A 22,091-nucleotide genomic window follows, 5' to 3' on the forward strand; every position below is an offset into this window, starting at 1 on the left:
CAGGTCCTTGTGATGTGAACTCCCAGGAAGTGGAAGTCCAACCCCAACACCATTGATGTAAAGTGGTTTAATGTCTGTTTTCTTTTTTTCTGAAATCCACAACAATCTCCTTGGTTTTGGTTGTGTTCAGTAGCAGGTTGTTGTCCCTGCACCAACCTGTCATCCACACCACTTTGTCCCTTTAGGCAGAATCACCCCTACTAGAAATGACATCACAGTGTTGTCGTCTGCAAATTTGACAATGGTGATACTGTGATGAGTGGGGGAGCACAGTCGTAGGTGTACAGTATGAAGAGCAGGGGACTCAAATGTGTCATGCGGGAAATCGAATCAAATGTGGGAGGGATGAAGGACATATGATCCAGACCAGTCTCTCAATGCACTTCAGCACCAGGGTGAGCACTACTGGCCGGTCATACAGGCAGGTTGCAGTAGATTTTTTTTTTTTTTTTTTTTTTTTTTTTTTTCTTCTTCCCTTTTTTGGTAAGGGGACTGTGATGGGTGGGACACCTCAAAGCGAGCAAAGAAGTGTTTCAGCTCCTCTGCTGCCGTTTCTAAAGAATCAACAGCCAAATTTAAAAAAACTCTCTCGCTATATGTTGGGTTTTTTGTTGTTGTTGTTGTTGTTTTTTCCTTTCCCAGATTGAAAATTGTGATGGGTCATGTTGTTGGACTTCATCAGAGTTCTCAACACCTCCCATGCCAACAATTGTGAGAGTAAATGTTATCCAAAATTTGAGAACTGGTCTTCCAAATAACTGTCAACACTACACTTCTTTGGATCTTTATCAGTACACTTGCCACACAAACATGGATTTTATTTATTTATGTTTTTAAACTGTGGGATGTTTTCCTGCAGATGACAAAGAAACCGTTGTTAACGCTTTTATTGTGTCTGTATTCTAAAAAGTGCGTGATTGTGGTGATGAGCATCAAATGGTGATAGCTGTGTATTCTAAATCAGCGGTCCCCAACCTTTGTTGCGCCACGGACCGGTTTAAGCCCGACATTATTTTCACGGACCGGCCTTTAAGGTGTCGCGGATAAATACAACAAATTAAAACTAATACCGGTACCGAAAAAAAGATTTATTCATAACACACGTGAAAAGACCCAGGAAAACAGAGTTAACGATCAAAACGATAACAAAATAACGCTGAAAACCGATTTAAAAACCCTGAAAACCATACATTTCACACCTGAGCCTCAACTCTCGCGGCCCGGTACCAAACGACTCACGGACCGGTCCGAGGCCCGGGGGTTGGGGACCGCTGTTCTAAATAACACAACAGTTAAACATGAAGGTGTTATACTTTAAAAGAGGTGCGTTAAAGTGGTGATGCCAACAGCTGGCAATAAGGCTCTCTTGAAATACTAGCAACATGTTTGTTTCGGTGTGGATTAATGAATAATCAAGTATTCATTTACAGTGTTTACCCACTACTAGGTGGTTTAATAAGAGCAGGTATTACTTTCTGATTTGACACTGCATGCACACAGAGCATTAGAATAAAGTTTCACATAGACAAGACCATGAACATTAAAAAAAAAACAAAAAAATAACATGAACTTCCAGATGTAGTTTTTACATAGTAAAAGGATCAAACTTATAAAGGCTCAGTAACCCAGGCACCGAAATAATGCATTGGCATTGTACATAATAATTAGGTCATCCAGGCGAAAGACGGACGAGCTCCTACCATGTTTATTCGTCCTCCATTCTGCATGTCGACAGTTCACAACAATCATTACAGGCAGTAGGACTTGGTCAGACTTTGGTGAAGTTTGAACACAGTGATAACCTGATGGCTCAAGATGGAATCATTTCAGGGATTAAAGATTATGTTCACAATTTAATGAGAGTAAAATTGTGAAATATTCAACACTAAGGAATACAGGAAATGTAATTTGGCCAAAAAGTGGATTGCATTTTTGTTCTACAGGCTTGAAATATGTGGTGTAATGAAAAAGTGTAGTTTTCATAACCAGCTAGTATAGAAGAAGCCCTCATTCTCTTCACTCAAAAGTGACACGGTGAAGGACTAACGAGTATCTAGTACTAGCAGTATAAAAGTTATTTTTGTTTCTGAAATGTTAAAATTATGGGTCATCTAATGGAACTGTAGAGTAGTGGGTCATTGGTGACTACAGAGTAAAAAATGATACCCGTGTTTGTGTATGGGGTTAGCTTAGAAGACTGGGTAGGCAGGTAAATAACTATGATTTAAAGACTTCATGCTGAACTAAGCTGATCACCACCCATCTAACAATTTACCATATAGATGTGTTAAAAATGTGAAACTCTTCCTTTAAAGTAGTAACTATTTTTGTGTGTTTGCTTCAGGACTTTAGTAGGTCTGATTTTTATCTCTTAACACTCTCACATTGCACAGACAGAAAGTACAGGAAGCACTTTGAACTTCATCAAAGGAAGACCTTTATTTTTTTTTCCCTTTTTTTTTTTCCACAAGTCTAAGCTGTGGCATTTTCACACAGTGAAAGGCTTTGCACATTTTTGGGTGTCTTGTGTGTTGATATGTAAACAGCATTCACCCGGGGGCGAAGATATGACTCATCTTCTTGTTCTAGGACATCTGTTCTACCAGAAACTACTCCTGTGTCTCAGATACTGCAGTGGTTAGTTACTTGACTGATTCTTGGGTTGCCAACCACAGGGGGGAGAAAACAAAACAAAAAAAAACCCTTTGTGTGACTAAGGCAGCCTGAGCATATCAGCTTTTATCAGTAAAACTACAAAAAAGACTGAGCAGTTTTCACCTAACTCTACAGTACACATAAAGGCCAAATGCATATTCATGCATACTTGTGGCAAATAAGTGTGTTTGGATTAGAAGAGTTTCAACACAGTGATCTATAAATTGTGACAGCTCCACGTGTTTGCTTGTCATTTGGCTTCTTGTCTGAGCATCCGGTCGTGTAAAGCGGAAAAATCCTGCGCATAAAGAGACCTTTGTTGTGCTTGTTTAATGAAGTGACAGCTTGTGATTATTGATGGAGCTTCTCTGTTGACTTTGAAGCCTTTGTAGCGGTACATGAATTAGAGGCCGTGCTGATGACCGAACAAAGGCAGCACCTGTCGCTCCACTTGGTTGGTTGGTCCAATTGGTTAATAATTCAATTCAATTAAAAAAACAACCTTTTTTCTTTACAGTGTTGTTTTTTTTTTTTTTTTTTTTTTTTTAGGTGTCAGCGTACGTTTTTAAGTACGTCATCTATCCTAATGGCCTGATTTACCTTTGTTCGCAACATTGATCTCAGTTCTAAGAAGCACCAGCTCACTTTCTGTGTAGCCGGTTCTGTTCAGCATTCCATTAGCAGTGATTCACTGTTTCATTTTGTTAGGCAACAAAAATTGCACCCTCTGTAATGCACACACTGGATGGCAAACAATAAATCTGTCAATATATACATACACACAATAGTACATGAGTTACATAAACCTCCTCATAGTTTTGAGCATAGCCTATAATTTACTTTGTTACACTGTAAGTAGTACAAATTCTGTAATTGGGGTCAGTCAATCATGGATATTCTTTCAGCATATTTCCGATCCATTCACTTTTTAATTATTTTTTTTATTTTTATTTTTTTAAACTTTTGTACTCCTCAGAGCTGTTGCGAACAGTGAGACCGCAGACGACGAAGAGCCCGCTTCTGACAACAATGACCCAGACAGCAAGCTGCCTCCTGTTTATGCCACCGCACCTAGGGTTAAGGTCAGTGAAGATGTCGTAACTAGTGAGCTCTTTTTCACATGCAGTTATTGGAAATTTTGTATATTCTATTTATTTTCTGGTAACTACACTGAGAAACTGTGTATTATGTTACATAAAGATAACATTGTAGTCAGCAATTTATAAAAAAACCCCAAAAACAACAAGTAGTAAACTATACCAGCTGTAGGAGGGGGAAGAAAACAAATACTTTGGGTTCATTAATATGTGGTGCTGATACAAACATCCCTGTGTGAAAGGTTTGTCAGGTGTGTGGTTTTTTTTGGGGGTTTTTTTTTGGTTTTTTTTGGTTTTTTTAAGTCTTGCATATTTAATTTCAAATCTCCAGTTTCATAATTAAAAAATAAATAATGAATATATTTATTTTAAAATACAGTAATGCTCTTCTTTTGTTTTATTGCTTCTCAGCTTTTGAACCCAAATATAAGCAGGAGATTCGTTTTGATATTTCTCCCTAAACCTGCAGTGTCACGGCTCTGAATAAAGTAGGATAATGTTAGACAGCCACTATAGACGAGTGTTTTGTCAAACTTGGCAACTGAAAGCTCATGGCTGACTGCCCAACATGCAACAAGTTTAAAGTCACCACTCTGCCCTGCCCTCAGATGATCATCATTATGAAAAGTGTTACCAGTTTCCTCATAAGATGTTATCTGCACCTCATTTGTTTCCGGCAATTCTCTATCTCCACCTCCCTTTTTTTTTCATTTTAATTTATTGCTGTAAATGAGAAACTTTCACTATTATTTTTTTTTCCACATAGGAAACTGCACAAGGCTCTACAAGGCTGTAAATTACCCAGAACTAAAGACTGAGGGTAAAAGCAGGATGTTCACATGAAATGTGATAGAGCCGACTCAAACTACAGTTTCACTTTTATGTATCACACGCAAGTAATCCTAGATGATACGTTTCCTTTTTTGACACAAGTTTGTGAATAAAATCCAGTTGTTGCTGTATCTTTAAATCTTCCCCTCTCGGATTGCAGGACAAATCTAAAGTTTTTCTCTGAGCAGTCAGAAATCGGAAACTTGTCTCAACAAGAAGTTTCTTGGGACCAGATTTTTTTTTTTCTTTTCTTAAACATATATAATGCTACCTCATGAGCCCTTCTTCAATGCTGGTTCTATGCCAGCTGTGTTTTACTGCATAGCTCGGGGTCTTATTTTACAGAACGATGCTTCTCATAATGATTCAAATGTGCACTGTACATGTCAGTACAGTCTTGTTGATGGATTATTAAATTCTCAACTGAGTTATCCCTATAAAAGTGAGCCCTGCTTATGATCTAATCCCTGTATATGACTACTCACAATAGGGCATCAACTCTCTAGAGGCCCTCATGTTAATATAATGAAGAAGGAAAGCAAGTGGAATTTATCACCAGAAGAGGGTGCTAGAAGTTTGCTAAGCAGCGTTGCGGTGAAGATTAAGGCCTGGCAGCAGAGTAGGTTAACATTGCTGATGGATGGGAACATTTCTTTGACTGCAGAACATAATGCGCTTCATTATCAAATAAGTCTGAAAAAAGACTCTCGTTTCCCCACCAGGCGCTACACTGTTTGCCAGAAATGTCCAAAGGTTAAGATAGACTTATTCCATAAGTGTAGAATGCATAAACAGTATTATGAGCATGTTGGGAACTCTGACATGCAGTTGCTTATTCGTTATATACATTGTCTCCCTTGGTTTTTTTCATCTAATATAGAGGACTTGAAGCTTTTTTTTTTTTTTTTTTTTTTTAAATTGTATTCATGGAGATATTTAGCTGAAAAAGAAACGCTTATTTCCTTTTTAATTTAATTATAAGTCGAGCTGAGATTTTTGGATTCGCACTGATTTGAAATAACAAAGAAAGATTTGTCCTACCTATAAATATTTTAGCCTTTTAAATCTTAATCTCCCTATAGATTGTAGAGTTTTGTTTTCTGTGGTTGTCCACATTTTTACGTAAAGTATTATTCTGATAACATAGCTTACTTAACATATGAGACTTCACATTTAGGAGAAACCACTGACTCGACTGAAACTTTATTTAAATCTCTATTTAGATGCTTTATTAGCTTCTCATACTTTCCAAACTCTCCCTCAAAGAAAGAATGCTAACAGGCACACCCAGTTTGATATCTCACTGTTGTCTGATAGAAAGTAATGACTTCTACTTTCCTTTCTCACTCGTGATTGACAAAACATAACCACTAGAAGAGCATCACCACTTCTGACTCAATGTTTCCCTAGACAAGCCCGCAAAAAATATTATTAAAGTATTTTGATGCTCTACTTTTGAAAGTTTGACTTTTAACATAATAAATGGATTTATTTTTGCTTTGTTTGGCAGCGTTTTTTGTTTTTGTTTTTTTTAATTATAGTTCTGTGAAATTATAGGATCCGATTTTTTTTTTTTGTTTTTTTTTTTTTTTGTTTTTTTCTCTTGCCCTCAGTTTCATTAATCATAATAGTTTAATCAGCAGTGCTGTTGCTGGTGATTTAGCTAACCATGTTCTACTAGTTTTTCATTCCTCTCAGGGTGGAGCAGCTTTTAGGAATGAAGTTAGGGTGTCAACTCACTTTCTTGTTTACAGTATAATTGAGTAATATCCTCATTCTTACCATTGGAATACACAGTCTAGGGATGGTTTCTAATTAACATGTAGCAAGGGATTATAATATGTTTGGTATGTGTTTTCTTTGGTGAAGGGTAGTGTTTGAGCAAGGTATGTTGCTTTTAATGGCATAAAGCCATACAAGTCTCATGCATAGAGATTTGTAGTTACACCTCGTGTATTTTGTTAACAAATTCTTTCCTTTTGCATTAAAGAGCATTTTACACTCCATCCTTACTTCCTGTACTTTTGTCTTTCTAAGGCCAAAGCGTTAAGCTACTCAGAGATGGACCTACGTAAGCCTAAGAGGTTTGCAACCATTTCATTTGGTATTAGAAAGAAGAAGAAGAAAGATGAAGAGAATATGTCAAAGAGCACTTTTGGTCTTCCTACCCAAGGCATCGAGGAGCAGGAAGAGGTAACAGTGAATCAATATTGTAGGTTTTTCAAAAATTGAGTTTGTTTAAAATCACTAAGAGCAATTTTGAAGGAACATATCTGTCCTGATAATACTTTTTGTATTGCTATGTGCTAAATTTATTGGGTTTCTTTTTTCAGCTCGGTCTCATAGCAAATTGTGAAATGATCATATAATTGCACTCATATTCATGGGCATGAATTGTTGAATATGCTGTAAAAGAAGTAGCAGCTGTTGTATTTAAAGCCAAACCATGAACTTTTTCTAAACCAAACCCGGTAATTTTTAATTCCTAACTCCAACCAAGTAATTTGTTTTAATGCTAAAGTATTAAAACATAAAAACAGAATCAATCTGCCCATCTATTTGCTTACATTTATTCAACTCGGTGGGGTACACTCTGAACAGGTCGCTAATGCACAAATGTGAAAATCTATGTCTATAACTCAATCTTGGGTTGCTGGTGAGAGTAGTGAAATGCTGCATCACCTACCCCTCCAGCTTCATAATGTGAAACTTTAATAATGATTTTTGTTTACATGGGTACAAATCATTGCGTAAAAACACAGATCTCTCAGGTTAAAACTGTATTGGGTATTTCATCAGTTAAAGTATAACTAATCTTCTTCTAGACACCTGTGGAACGGGACCCAGGGAACAGAAAGAAGTTCAGTATGTCTCAACCAGAGCTTGACAGCGACAGTAAATTTGACATCCCTTCACCTCCCCCTGTAGCTGCAAATGAAACTGACTCGTACTTCACTCTTTCGGCACAGTCCCCGTCAGTCCCAGTTATCACTGTGAACACCCAACAAGAATCAAAGGGCCCTCTTACGAATGCCTCTGATCTTTCGGATGTGCAGAGGCAAACCCTGAGAGCTCCAATTGCTTCCATTCCTGAGCTGCAACTTGATGATACCGGCTCACTGGAGGAGAAAGAGAACATTCCAGTTCACGACAGCTCAAGCAGAAATGATGTCAAATCAGCTCTTCTGATAGCTACTTCAGAAACAGCTTCTGTTGTTCAAACCCAGGCTGAACATACCCTTCTAGCCAGCCAGCCACCAACTGTGCTTGACAGTTCAGCTTACGAAGCAGCAACTGTCGCCTCGGGCAATAATTCTTATGATTATATCCCCCAAGAAAATGAATCCACCAGTGGGACTTTACCACATCATCAGTCTGATGCCCCTGACACAGTTGACAGTACAATTTCAAATAGTGAGTCCTCCCTGACAAGTGTTGACAACAGTAACTACACCACTGTTACAGGGCCAAGTCCTGATCCTCAAAATGACAAGTTAGCTAGCAGTGCAGACTCTGCTGCCAACCATCAGGAAATCTTCATTTCTCACACTGAGAGGTCTTTTCCTGAAAATGCCAAGAGTGTCAGCACAACCTCAGCTGTTAGCAGCGAAAGCAGCACTGCTCCCATCCATCAAGATAAAGTTTATGGAGCTCTGTACGAGTCACTTTTCCCCCAGAATTTTAACTCTGAGGTAATCTCTTCACTCCTAAGCCCATCATCTCATATCTGCACTGATAAAAGACTTCTTGACACCAAAACAGAATTTGTCATTGTCAAAACCCACGATGAAAGTCATGCAGAAACAAATACTCAGTACTCCCAAACATTAACTTCTCGTGATCTTGACTTGGCTGCTGGCAGAATGATTGATGCTCCTGATGGGTCGGACTCCATCGGTGAAATAAAGGGAAGCTCTTTTGGTGAGAGCTCCAGAGTTTCTGCTTCTCAGATTCAAACAGTCCCAGAAAACCAAAACAGATATGTGCCTACCTCTCTCAGTGCAGCTTCCAAGTATTCTGACAGTGCTGGCATTTCTTACTCTGAGCTGACCCGCTCCCGTTCACAGTTGAAATCGGACAATAAAAGCCTTGTTACCGACAGTGTCTGGTCAGGCCCTTTGTGTCAGAACTCTGCCCCTCCCATATCCAACTATGAAACATCCCACGGGATAGATGCTCAGGTTACTGACTCCAAACGGAGAGTGATCCTAGTCAAAGAGTTAGTCACAGACGACACAAACGTTTATCCAGGCTGTAGCTCTTCGGTGCCTGATAAAATGAATCTGGTGAAGGATCTTGAGGTAGAATTTGAAACGACAGATGAGTTTTCTGCCCTTTCTGGACCAACGGTGCGAAATGACAGGCTCTTAAGTCCAGCATATCTAAGTGTTGGATCAGATGATGAAAGTACAAAGGAGATTTACTACAGTGCTGAGGAGGACAATGCAGAGGAGAGTGGGGACGAAGAGATGTTCACAATGGATGATAGAGAAGAGTCCATTGTGAGGCTAGGTGAGGAAATCGTACAGCACTCGGAGCCAATGGATAAAGGGATCAGCCAGAGAGATGAAGGAGATTTCAGGGTCGTGATTGTGAAAATGGAACAGAAAGAAGACAAAATGGACGATGAAGAAAAGCAAGAGGATTATAATGGCCAAACTGAAGTACAGCAACAACTTGACTGTCCGATTTCTGTTCTTCAAATGCATGAAATGGGAACATCTGAGAGTTGGGTGGAAGAACAATCAACTGCTGTATGGCCACAAATGAAAGAAGAAGAGGAGGAGGGTAGAAAGGAGGATTTACTAGCCACACCGGTTCAGCAGGTGAACACAATGATGGTATGTAGTTTTGCTCCTCCTCCCAGTGAGCAGCATGGGCAGGTGGAAGAGTCTGGGGGAAACTGGACTGTAGACTTGGAAACAGAAGACCACTCTAATGGAGAGAACCTGTTTCCAACAGAGGTGGAAGAAACTCTGCCTAACAAAGATTTCACTGATTTTGGTTTCAAGCATGCTACTTCCAGCCACACAAAGGAAGAGGATGTGATTGTACATATAATAACAGAGACAGAAGAGCAAGTTCCACTGATTGTGAATGCAGACAAGACCGGTGAAGGCAACAAAGACACAGAAAATAGCATGGGCATAACAAACAGCACATTAACAGATACTGCTGGGGCAGCAGAGGCTGTCATGGGCAATCTGACACACAGCACTCACCTGCAATCAGATGCCACAGAGATTGAACACAATAGGGTTCCACGGAGCACTGAGTGGGTGGATACAATTACTCAGAGCCCTGACAGAAACATTACCGTACCAGTGCCAGAACAGGTGGCAGTTGAGCTGTCAGCATCGAACGCAGACACACACCATCTTGATAGTGACACTGCAGAAGGTCTCTGCGAGCATCCAAAGGAAGCCCAGCCTGACCTGAATGAAGGGTAAGTGGAAAGTTCTGTAATGTAGAAAAAGCTCCTTGGACTCCAAGAGTGTGTTTAACTATAAAACTTAAAATAAATGCGCTAAACTCTTTTTGCCATTTCATGGTAAGAGTATTAAGGGAAAGTTGGTGAGAGAACAAGTGAGAGTTGTTTTACCTATTTGAGTGTCAAGTTTTCATTCTTGCTGCCTCTGTAGCTACTGTGCTGGAATGCACAGTGTGTAGCTTCAGGCACACGCCAGACTGTGTTATTTAAAACCATCTTTAGTGACTCTAAACTCACAGCTTCACATTTACACATTACCATGTACAGTAGTCATTCAATGAGGCATCTTAAATGTGTAAAGATTAAACACGTCCTGTGATAATCAGGAAAGCAGTTGATGAGCTGCCTTGTTTACCAACACAGATTTCTACATACCTGTGAATCATGAACACACCCTTGAGAAAGTTCCACGTTAAGTGATTTAGACTCAGCTCTGTAAATAAATGATATAGGCTGAGCAAATCCAATGAGCATGCGATAGATGTTGCCAGTCTACTCTAATTGTTACAGGATAACAAAATGTACCTTCATACAAACGTCTTGAGATGTAAGTAACAAGGGGTTGAAAGTTCAGTTCAAAACAAAACCTTAAAAAGCCCCCTCCATCAACATCATCCCATCCAATCAACCCTAGAGGCTCAGTCTATCAGTTTATGTTTGTGTCATTTCAGTGTGGAGGAGTAGTTGTAGTTAAGTTTTTGAATTATAAGCACAAAATGGATACAAATATACATCATTTCTCCCAAGTCCAAGCTAATTTTGTCATGCTGCTTGTTTAATCCATCCAGATGTATATAAATCTTATAAAGTTTGTATCTGGTGTGAAACTTGTATGAAATGCATACAAGAGTGGAAACAGATATAAGATCCCTAGAAAAATTGTATAAATGAAACTTGTATGTTTTGGATACTTACTAAAAAAAAAAAAATATATATATATATATATGTGTGTTTGTGTGTGTGTGTGTGTGTGTGTGTGTGTATATGTATGTATATGAAAGTGGCCACTTTCATAAGTGAATCATATAAGCCTTATATGATTCACTATATGAGGTAGGCCACATCTGATGCAAGTCTTTTTCTATTTGTTATCCATATGGACAGGAACACAACAAATCCTCATATTTGTAAAGTTTGTATTTTTTTTAAAGTTTGTTTAAAAAAGAAAACAGAATAACAAGTAATAAAATAATACGATAAATAATATGATAAGTAGAATTCAACAACCTGAGTACCAGTATGGATATAGAATGTAGGTATAAATATAAGTATAAAACGTTTAGCAGCACAGGGTGTGATGACCAGCATTGATAAAGTGACAGTGTCAGTAGTGATTAAGGTGCTACAATAGCAGTTCTTGTCCATTTATGCATTGAGAAGTCTCACAGCTTCTGGAATGAAGCCGTTTCTCAGTCTGGTGATTTTGCATTTAATGCTTCTCAGCCTCCTGCCTGAGGGGAGCAGGACAAAAGTGTGTGTGCTGGGTGAGTGGGGTCCTTCATGATACAGGTGGCCCTCTTCCTGCTTCTGGAGATGTAGGATGGTTGGAATATCCACATTGCATGCTTTGTGTTTTAAAATGTATACGTTATACTTTATTGATCCCCGTGGGGAAATTTCTCTCTGCATTTAACCCATTTATTCAGTGAAGCAGTGGGCAGCCACTGTCAAGTCCTGACACGTAGAGCACTTGCCCTCATATTGTCACATTTATGTAACACAACTGTGTTTGCCATCATGAGTACATTTTTTTTTTGTTTTGTTTTGTCTGAAGCTGGCATTTGACCAGATGTCTTTATTTACTCGAACAAATAAAACTTTAAGTAGTGTTAAAAGGAAAAAATGGAAAGAATTTTGAGCTTGTGACCACACCTTGACCCTGTAACACACTGAATAAGTGAAACCTGCTCCGTTTGATGCATCAAGCTTAACAATGTTTTGAGCATGTTGGCTTGTGACGATAAAAGAGATGAGCAGCACAATTTTAAGAGTATAGAGCACAAGAAAATAGCATTACTTACTGGCATATCACAAGACTTTATCAAATACATTTTTGCTTTGCAACCTCTACATTATGAACATCTTTAAACTATCAGCAGGAATGGTGCGAGTCTTCAGATCATTTATGATCAGTGAAGCAGATAACAGGCAGTAACTTTTTGTTGCACATTTTTGGTGCCATCATGTGGCAGAAAATCCCCAGTTTGTGTGTCCTGCCAGTTTGGTCCTCGCGGGACACAAATCCATTTTGGGACATCTGGTGTTTTAAATAAATAAAATTAATTAATTAAAAAAAAATCAAACATTGCAGTACAAACAAGATTGCAGTAGAAAGTAGCTGTTACAGATCTACTACTACACCTAGTTCAGAAAGGGTAGCAACTTGCATCTACTGTGACTTGTGAGACGATGCTCAATTCAGTTTCATTTACACAGTGCCAAATCACTACAACAGTCGCTTAATGGCACTTTATATTGTAAGGCAGACCTTACAATAACGCATACAGAGAAAAACCCAACAATCGAAGGAAGACAGGATAAAAGTCATGCTGTGGAACAGAGCCAGAATGCAATGCAGAAAGGTCTATTAACATACAGTGAGTGAGAAAGGTGACTGAAGAAGAAATACTCGATGCATCATAGGAATCCCCCAGCAACATACACCTATTGCAGCATAACTAAGGGAGGATTCCCTAACTATGTGCTTTATCAAAAAGGAAACTTGTTTCATGACACTTTATTTTTGACGTACATTTAAAACCACAAGGTGGCACCGAAGAGGTGTTTTAGCTGTGAGAATGCGTCTTGCGAAACTCCGTTTATGCTTGTTGAAGGTGAAGAGCTGCATGTATTAGCTGGGTAATTTAAAAGTTTTACAGACTGAAAAAGAACAAATGAGGATTAGTAAGAAGTACAGCAGTGCTCACCTTTTTGCATGGCAAGCCGACAAACATGTTGCGGCCTCTGGCACTTAAAATAACAACAGGTTACTGATGAAGAGGTGTGAAAGATGAGCAAGGCATTTAGCCAGCCCCACCTGTCATGCATTCTTTCTGTGTATTGAAGTCGGGTGAGACGTGCATTTCCACTTGTGATGACTCTTAGGGACCTCCTATTTATGAAATGCAGTTTATCTATTGAAAAAAAAATTTTCTCTGTAAAAATACAGTTTTGATATCTGCTGTATTATTTTCCTACCTTTGTCCAAAACTGAGGGCCCATAGGACTGTTTCTGGTGAGAGTATAACCAAAGCCAGTCGAGCTACTTATGTCTTTAAACTAAACCATGACACTGGCCTTTCCCTTTTGTTTTCCTTCCGCGTGTGACCATCTGACAGCTTAGTTGAGACATCCATAGAATGTCAAACTTGTGGAGAATTCACTTTGTTGTAAATGACCGGAACATACTTGCAAAACCACACCTTGACCTGACAGAAGTGATCTTTCCTCAGTTTAAATGAACATGTTAGATAAAGAGTCTTCAGCGATTTCATCTCAGGTGTGTGTGTGTGCCTTCCTATAACATACTATACTTATGCTGATATGCCAATCTGAAAACAGTTTTTAAATCTGCACAAGTGGAATAAATTTAGACAGTCTAGATTAAGTCAATAGATATTATCTTAAGTTCAAAGGCTAACACAAGCGTAAGTTTATCTTTAGTATCTTGCTTATCAGTTTTATCTTGAGGACAATTTTAGTAGTTCAATCATTTAGACAATCCAAGAACAGAAAACCAAAAACGCCTTCAGCATATGGAAGGCGTTACACCTCTGGTCCTTTGCAGCTTCTCATGTAAGCTGGCTGTAGGTTGGGTGTGTGTTTTTTATTATGCTAGATCGAGTTCATCTGTTTGCACAAGACTTAAACTGGCAATCATTCAAGGGCACCATTTATAGGCTTTTACTGCAGATGCACTGTCTCTCGGAGTAAAGTCGAGGCCTTTTGGGTGCAGATATTTGTCAGTTTCAGACTGCGATACTTTATACTTTTTTTAATTTTTAATTTATTTTTATTACTGAAAGAAGCTACATTCCTGTCAAGAGATCATAAGGTTTCCCAAGAAATTATACAGAGGGTAGTGATGTTCTTTGATATTTGGTGTATGATGAAATGTGGCTGATTGTTGCAGGCCCGCATGAAGAAGTTTAGGATCACTGCCAGACTCTTCAGCCACCTTTCTTGACACCTTTATAATTATCATCCTCTACACTCTTGTTTCTAAAGAAACCTTTATGTCCCCTTGACAGGAATCTCCGTGTTTATGCAAAACAATAGTTAAAAAGCATTCCTTTTTTTCCCATAAATCTTCCCGCTTGAAGGATTGAGGTTTGAGACTGACAAATGCTGCACCTAAAAGGTCCACAGCTAATGTGCAGCTCTCTTAAGCCCCCACAACAACATTTCAGTTGGGTTGAAGTCGGGACTTTAATTGGACTGTAACAACACCTTGGGATCACTGTCCTGTTGCACCATCTAATTTAAGCCAAGCTTTAAGCTGTCAAGACCGCAGGTCTGGCACTCCACAGTCCCTTCTGTGCATACTACTTGCCATTTCTCATGCCTTGCGTAAAGCTGCTGCTGCTACCTCTGCATAGGCTGCATGATTTTTTTTTTTTTTTTTTTTTTTTTTTTTTTTTTTTTTTTTTTTGCACTGTAAAATCCATTTGTTTACTTCCTGCCGATATTTCACATGATGTGATTAAAGTATTTTAAATTTCTGTATTCTTACTAGTTTAAAAAAATATGGGAAGAAAAAGAAATACATCTATAAAGTTACACAAATGACACCCCATCTATGTAGAAGTACACATGCGGTATCAGCTTCTTGGTACATGTTGATGAGCTCGGTGTGGTGACATTTGTGAGCCTTGCTCTAATGTTTTGGCTTAATTTTTGTGACTGGACCCGCATCAAACTAAAACAATTCCCAAAGCTTTTAAACTAAAACTGGATCAGCAGTATTTCCCAGCGTTGTCTTTCAGGGTTTCTAAAATTCTAGAATGCCTAAGTAGTGGGAATTCACCAAGTAAATTATTTTGGATATGTGTGCACACATAGATGCACACTTGAAACCTGCAACAGTATTGCAACATTTTAAAATCACCATTTAGTTTGACCTTTAAGACCATCTCCACCCCACATTGTAGAAGAGCAAATTGGTTGAGTAATTCACCGTATTGCTGTGACTGTATTCTTGTGACCTTTTAAATAATCATCCCTGCTATTGCAGTCATGCACTACTTTGTCTGAAACTGTAAAAAAGAAAAAAACAACATTTGCACATTAGAGTAAACACCATTTATAAATGAGCCTCTCCTCGTGGTCAAAGGTCAAATGAGTCACTAACAGAGGATCAAGTCAGATTTACTGCTCGACTTATGAAAGCTGTTTGATATTTAGTTTTGTTTCCTTGAACAACATTGATAATTGTTGTAGTTGTGCTTTTAGTCATAACTAGTATGCCCTGTTTGGATGGGTATAGCCATGGGATACAGACAACGGTAAAAATACATTCTTATAACTTTGATTTTAAAAAAAAAAAACAAAAAAAAAAAAAACTCTCACATCTCAAATCTAAGAGAAACAACCCTGTAATTGGAGAAATGCACAGTAAATGCATTTAGTCATTAAGGATTTCTTTTCCCACACTAACTGAATCTTAATTCTTGAGAAATTGGTAAGATCTGTTGCTTCGTGAAAGTATAATTAAGTATAAAATCTTTTCTTAAAGGGATACTCTTCAGTATTTGACCTTTTCACATGGATAATGTTTGGGAAGCTTAAAGAGTTTTAAATTAATTATTAAAAAAAAAAAAAAAGAGGGAAAACTGACCAAAGTTAAAGTAGCAGAGCCTGAGCTACAGTGCTTAACAAAGTTATGAGACCACCTGTCATAAAAACAAGTTAACGCAAATATTTCAAAAATCTTTCAAAAACTTGTTTAAAACAAAAAATACAGAGAAGCATTTGAAACTAAATAACAAAATACATTTTTTATTGCAAAATTTCCTTAAAGATTTTATCATGAACATTGTGCGTTTTTAATGGTATGAAAAAGTTTATATTCTTCTAAACACGTCTTTGGCGTTTGAATTGTTCTCTGAATCAACGGCCTGTCTCAGTTCCTACACAGCGCTTTGTAGTACTTACATTTGAGTGTTCTTATCTAATGTTTATATTGAAATGTGGATAACTTTGCTGGCTCTAAAGAGGTTGTTGGTGCAGGGTATATTCTGTAAAGTATTCAGGTCAATTGAATACCTCAGCTGAATGCATTTTGCTTAGGGTCATTTATATAGTACTTTTTTTAGCAGATATAAAATGGGGAACCAAAATTTGTGACATGTTTTGCAAACTTGGACGTTGCATGCTAGTCAAGATAAGCGATATTGCTTTGTATAATTTGCATTGTTGGCATTGTGTGTCCACCACACCCTGAAGACTCTGCCTTGGAGCTCTTTGTATGCTGTGAAACGCTTACCACCTTATTTTCTTTCTGCTATTTGTGTAGATCTTTGACAGCTTCAAGGACCACCGCAGCAAGTTCAGAAAGTCAACAGACGGACGACTGCCAGGAATCGGCTGACAAAATGAATTCAGGCTACCACAGCCTGAGTACCAAACTGTTAATAAAGACCTCGTCTCTCTCCAAAGAGGATGAAGCCAAACATCGTTTTCGTAAACTATCTCTCATTAATGAGGCTGATGCTGTTGATAATAGACAGGATGAAGTGGACTTTAGCAAAACGAGCACCTCGACTGAGTCAAATGAACCGGATCTTGACTCAGAGTATAAATGGAAAAATAGATTTGAGGGTGTAAGTCAGTATAAACCAAGTAAAACAGAGAATTACACTTTTTCTGACTCCCTGACTTACAATATATCAGACACCTCGTCCAGTAACTCCTCCTCTTCCTCGGCTCTGCCTGACACTACAGCATACACACGCTTCACTGACTCCTTCTCTTCCCCCTCCCTCCCCTCTCTGGAGGAACCTATTACCCTTGGCAACAGGTGGAGTGACAGGAATGAATTTTACCTGAGCCGTGAAAGCAACCCAGTCAAAGCACCAGCAGATGACTGGAGGAGGAGCTTAGTGGAGCAGGAGGAGCCTGGAGCAGCTGCAGGTGAAACACTGGGACGGAGAGAGGGAGGGTCAGAGAGTGTAAAGTCAGCCTGGGAGCCACAACAGCTCCCTGTATCCAGCCTTTCCTCAACACAACAAACCAGCTACAACAACAGTTTGGAGGAAGAGGACGGCGACTCATACCGATTTACTGGGGTGTTCACAGCCACACTTGTGGAGGCTGTCTCTGACCCTGTAGCTACTACTCTTTCTACTCCTCCTGCCTCCCCTGACGAAGACTCCACCAGCCAGTTTGACATGGAAATTCTGGTGGATACTTTAAAGAGCATGGGGCCTTCTCTGAGGCAGAAGAGTGTGAGCATACGCACCAACAATGCAGGCCTCGCCTCCTCTCTGCCACCCATTGTGGAGGATGCTCCAAGCCCAGTCTCTTCTGACGTGCCTGACTCCGTGAGCGGTCTCCAAACAAAGATGGAAGGAACAGGCGCTCCAGCCGAGTCCCTCAATGGACTGTATACTCTGCCTGCTGACCTGGGATTGAAGAGGACTTCCCCAAGAGACAGTCGTTCTCCATTGGAACTGATTAGGCAGAATCAGGTATCGTAGACTTAAAATTAATTTCATGAGCTAGAAAATCTTCATGCTGTTTCATTATTTACCTTTATTTATATTGTTTTTATGATTATGTTTTTGCTTATTGTAGAAGTCATGAAAATTGAAATGTTCTTTAAAGCTATAAGCAATTTATAATACACTCCTTATGTGTTTGTTCAGGAATTGTAGTATTTTTGAATGCAACTCATCAAATATGTCAGCACCAAAAATGAAATTGCATTCACTGCATTGTTTTGAAGACATAGATCTCATAGGTGAATGCTTCAGAGCTTAGCATAACTATGCATGTGTCATGTCACCTGCAGGATGGACACCCTGGAACAAGAGGTCTCAACTTTCCCTTTAGAGCATCAACTCTTAACAGTACTGTAATGAGAAAATCCTCTGACTCGTCTGAGGATTTAAAATCTCCAGTGCTTAATGGCAATGAAGTACCTCCATCTCCTACCACAAGCTCTCGCCTTGATCACAGTGTCCTCTTTGGTAACTACAAGCCGTCATCCACAGTTCAGACACAAGAAAACGGAAAAGCCCATCGGTCAGTGTTCCGCACCAGCTCCCTACCCGAAACTTTATCTTTAAAAGATCTCACGACTGCGGGATTAAAGGGGATGGGTGACCATGGCGCTGGCACAGAGTCAGGTGGATCGCGCTTTGAGCGCCTCTCCTTTCTTATGAATTCCTCATCCTCCTCTCTGAGCGTAGCCGAAGACCTGAACACTCATGTGAGTCGGCCTGCATCTCTGGCCATCGGCTCCCCGCCTGCCAGCAACAGCCCCACTCGCCTCCTCAGCCCAACTGGCTCGATTGACCTCCACAGGCCATTCGCCAACACAGACACTCCTTTATCAATGTTTAGCCAGACCCCTCAGATGGCGATGGGTGTGGGTAGCGGGACAATGGGCACTTCCATCCTGCAGAGGAGCCTGAGTAGTGATGCCGCTGTGGGGGTCCACAGTTCATTGTTCAGCGATGTTAATGGAAAGTCTCAGTTCCAGAGCCAAACAACTGAGCCTGACAGGAACTTACTTTCAAAATACAGAGCCTTCCCCGATGCCTATGTGAGTAATATTACATTTGTGAGAATGCTTTTGTTGATTTGACATTTAAAAATGTAACAATCCAGGCTAAGAAATGATCACATTAGACATGAAAACGTACAGTGTGTGACCTCTTTATTAAAAAATAACATATTCGATGACACGTTCGTTGAATATTTCTAAGTCTTCGAGTGCGGCTGCTCAAAGTATGCAAACAGTTGCATTAAGTGGAGGGTTGGGTGAGGTGTGAAAGGTTAACTATCCCTTTGATAACAGAATGAGTAAGAAAATCCTATGATTGTGTTTACTTACAGGCAACTCTCATCCATTCTTCTCCCATTGTAAGAAATGACAAAACAGGTCAGCTCACAATAGGTGAGCTTAATGACTTATTATTGTGCACACAACAAATCCAGTTATCTGTGGCTTTTGTTGGCATTTGTATGCCAAACGTGCCATTTAAATAAGCTTCAAAATGGAATTTCTATAGAAAACCAGCAGTGATTAAAGGATGGGCCTGCTGGTAGTTCCAGTGTCATGCAGTGTTAAAACAATCCTTCAAAATGAAATAAATGTTCCTATTTATTATAAAAACATTCTATTTCTCAGTGAAGATCCCAAAGGTCACAGGATAAAGTGCATGTAGGTGAAGACTTTGGTTTATGTATATATGCCTACAGAGCTCATGCCTGAATGTTGGGACACACTCTCTTGTTCATTCTGCCACATCCTGTTTCCCACCCCCATCGAAACACAAAGCGCAGGATGGTTTTAAGCAGCTGCAGTTAGGAAGCACAACAATTCTATAAGCGATGGAAGAACATGAAGAGTGAAATGTCAGTGTAGGCCTGTGGCATTTGTAGCATCTAACACAAATATCGGCACAAAGTTTGTCCAATTAGAACTCTGAAGTGATCAAAGCTCGTGTAACACAATGTTTGATACTAATATTGACTTCTGATGTGCTTCCTGAGTTGTTGATGTGAGCCAAACTGTGGGGGAAAGATTATTTGTCTAAGACACGAGCATTACTTCAAAAGAGTTTTACACCCACTGATGTATTCTAGTTATTTCTCGTTATCACGTTCTCAAAGAATTAAGGAGATTTCATCCTGCGAACCCTTTTTTGATGTATATTTATAGTCATTTCAACTGCTTAAATAGCCGTGGTATTATTATTATTTTGTTTTTAAATGATCTCAGCTGGGTTCCCCACCCATCCCAGCTATCTGTCTGTTCCTGCAGAGACATGGCCACACCCTAGTTTTTTTTTTTTTCTTCAAACTTGATATTTGATTAGATGAATTATGACAGGAACACATAAGGCGACACCTGTGTGAGAAGAAAAGATGACAGCCGTTATCCCTTCTCTTCCCCAGTTTCTTGTTTGCTGCAGTCGTCAGTTATTTCATTACACGGTCAAACTTTTTTGTTTTGTTTTTAAATATGTTATTTGCTGAAACTGCACATTCCATTTGTGGTAGCTCATTTTATTGGAGAGCAGATCTTGTACCCAGGCTGCAGGGAGGGAAAGGAACAGAAGGTCAAACGTGTCTGTGTGAGTTTGTTTCTGTAGGGCATCAAGAAGGCAGTAAACTCTGCAGTCTCCATCGGCGACGTAGCTTTCTGACTTTGAATGATTTGTGGCTTAAGGTTTATAGTGATGTTAACAAAAGAAACGTGTGCAGAGGGCATGCAGAAAAAAAACCATCTGTTATTTAAGCAGGTGCTGCACTGAATGTGCAGCATTTGGCCTTGCTACTAGCCTGAGGCACAATAACAGTTGGCCAACCTAATCGTAATTTACATTTCCATCATTTTTTTTTTTCTTAATCAGGATTTTAATTGGTCCACTAGTTTAATGCCACAGCTGCACATGTCGTCTTTTTTTAAGTAGGTTTTTGCAAGTGAAAGTTTTTAATCAGTGATTCTCAATTACTGCTAACTTAAAACTCAAAAACTCCAAATTAATTATGATATGCAGACAATGGTCACCTTTTAACGTACGATATCAGTATGAACTACTGGGTATAATTTATTGTGAAAATGCAAAGCTATTAATTTAAGGAAAATTCTCAAGGGTTCAGAAACTTGAAGAACCAGAAAAAACCCAGTCACGTTTGAGTGGGATTACTACCTTCTGTGTTTGTTTTTGTTTGTTTTACTATTTTGTCTTTACGTTTTTTGTTGTTTTGTTTTTTAAGTATGAATACATTTCATCCTTTTTTTATTTATTCATGTTTAAAATTTGTTTATTATTATTATTATTATTATTATTATTATTATTATTATTATTACTACTATTACAACAAACATGTTTCTGAATTAAATTAGGTCAGGGACTCTTGAAACCTTAGCTTCAGCTGTTGCCACTCATTGGTCAGTAACATGATCTAGTTTGTAACCGGTTTCCTGCAGAGCTTCCAGACGAGCAGTGAAGTGATACCTCACCACACACCAGTATCACCGAAAACTCTAATTTGCTGTGGCTTCAACCACATTGCAGTCTGTCCTTTTTAAACATTCTAAAACCAATTCAGCTTTAAAAATAATTTATTTAATTACTTGTTGGGTGCACAGCACATTTATTTTTGTTTCCAGTGCAATGTCTTTCTTTGTCATGTGAGCTCATGCTGTAGTTCCAAGTCAGAAGTGTCAAAGGTTCAGTAGAGGAATGTATTCCTCTTTGTTAAAGCTGTCCTTGAATTGTCGTGAAGGATCTTAAGTCTTCTCACATCATCTTTCAGACTTCCTCAGAACCTGTTGAACAAGGTGACAGTACAGTAACACTGTTTGGATTGTGTGGCATGTTTAGAACCTGGGCGTAATAGCGTGTCTAAATCTTACATGCTCGTGGCTTACCAAGGCTGTTTTCTTTTCCCCCAAAGAGTACTTTAAAAAAAAAAAAAAGTAAAAGAAAATAATGTCCTGTGATGTCCGTTTAATCCTTACAATTTTGCTATTTGTCCATAGCTTACCAAAGAGAAGGAACATGGAAAGCTTAATCCTCGTCCTGGAAAGGTGAGTTGGCCACACAAACCGCACTCTTCAGTGAGAGTTGTTTTCACCCACGTGCCTTTTTAGAAACGTGTATAAGCTGACAGCCACTTTTGCCACTAACTTGAACTAGAAAGTGGCTAAAAAGTAATGTCAGCTAGCATATTGAAGTGTAATTTAAAAATTGGCCGTTAAAAGCAGAGCTTTCTGTCTTTTAACCATTAAGTACACAACACCTTGCTAGTTTACCTGAGGGGGAATAAGTTGTTGTTAC

General features: G+C 39.0%; 1 protein-coding gene across 1 annotated transcript in view; it reads left to right on the forward strand.

Moving 5' to 3' along the window:
• Positions 1–22,091, forward strand: part of crybg2 (crystallin beta-gamma domain containing 2) — a 36,968-nt gene that overhangs the window by 3,231 nt on the left and 11,646 nt on the right. Inside the window, exons 2-7 of the mRNA XM_085396510.1 lie at positions 3,632–3,737; positions 6,621–6,776; positions 7,409–10,029; positions 16,589–17,762; positions 18,086–18,841; positions 21,794–21,841. Coding sequence (XP_085252636.1) covers positions 3,632–3,737; positions 6,621–6,776; positions 7,409–10,029; positions 16,589–17,762; positions 18,086–18,841; positions 21,794–21,841 — 4,861 coding nt within the window. The remainder of the gene's footprint in view (positions 1–3,631; positions 3,738–6,620; positions 6,777–7,408; positions 10,030–16,588; positions 17,763–18,085; positions 18,842–21,793; positions 21,842–22,091) is intronic.

Source organism: Rhamphochromis longiceps, linkage group LG22 (assembly GCF_057381845.1).
Source record: "Rhamphochromis longiceps isolate RC_006_pf linkage group LG22, R_longiceps_female_GT1.1, whole genome shotgun sequence".
NCBI classification, from domain to species: Eukaryota; Metazoa; Chordata; class Actinopteri; order Cichliformes; family Cichlidae; genus Rhamphochromis; species Rhamphochromis longiceps.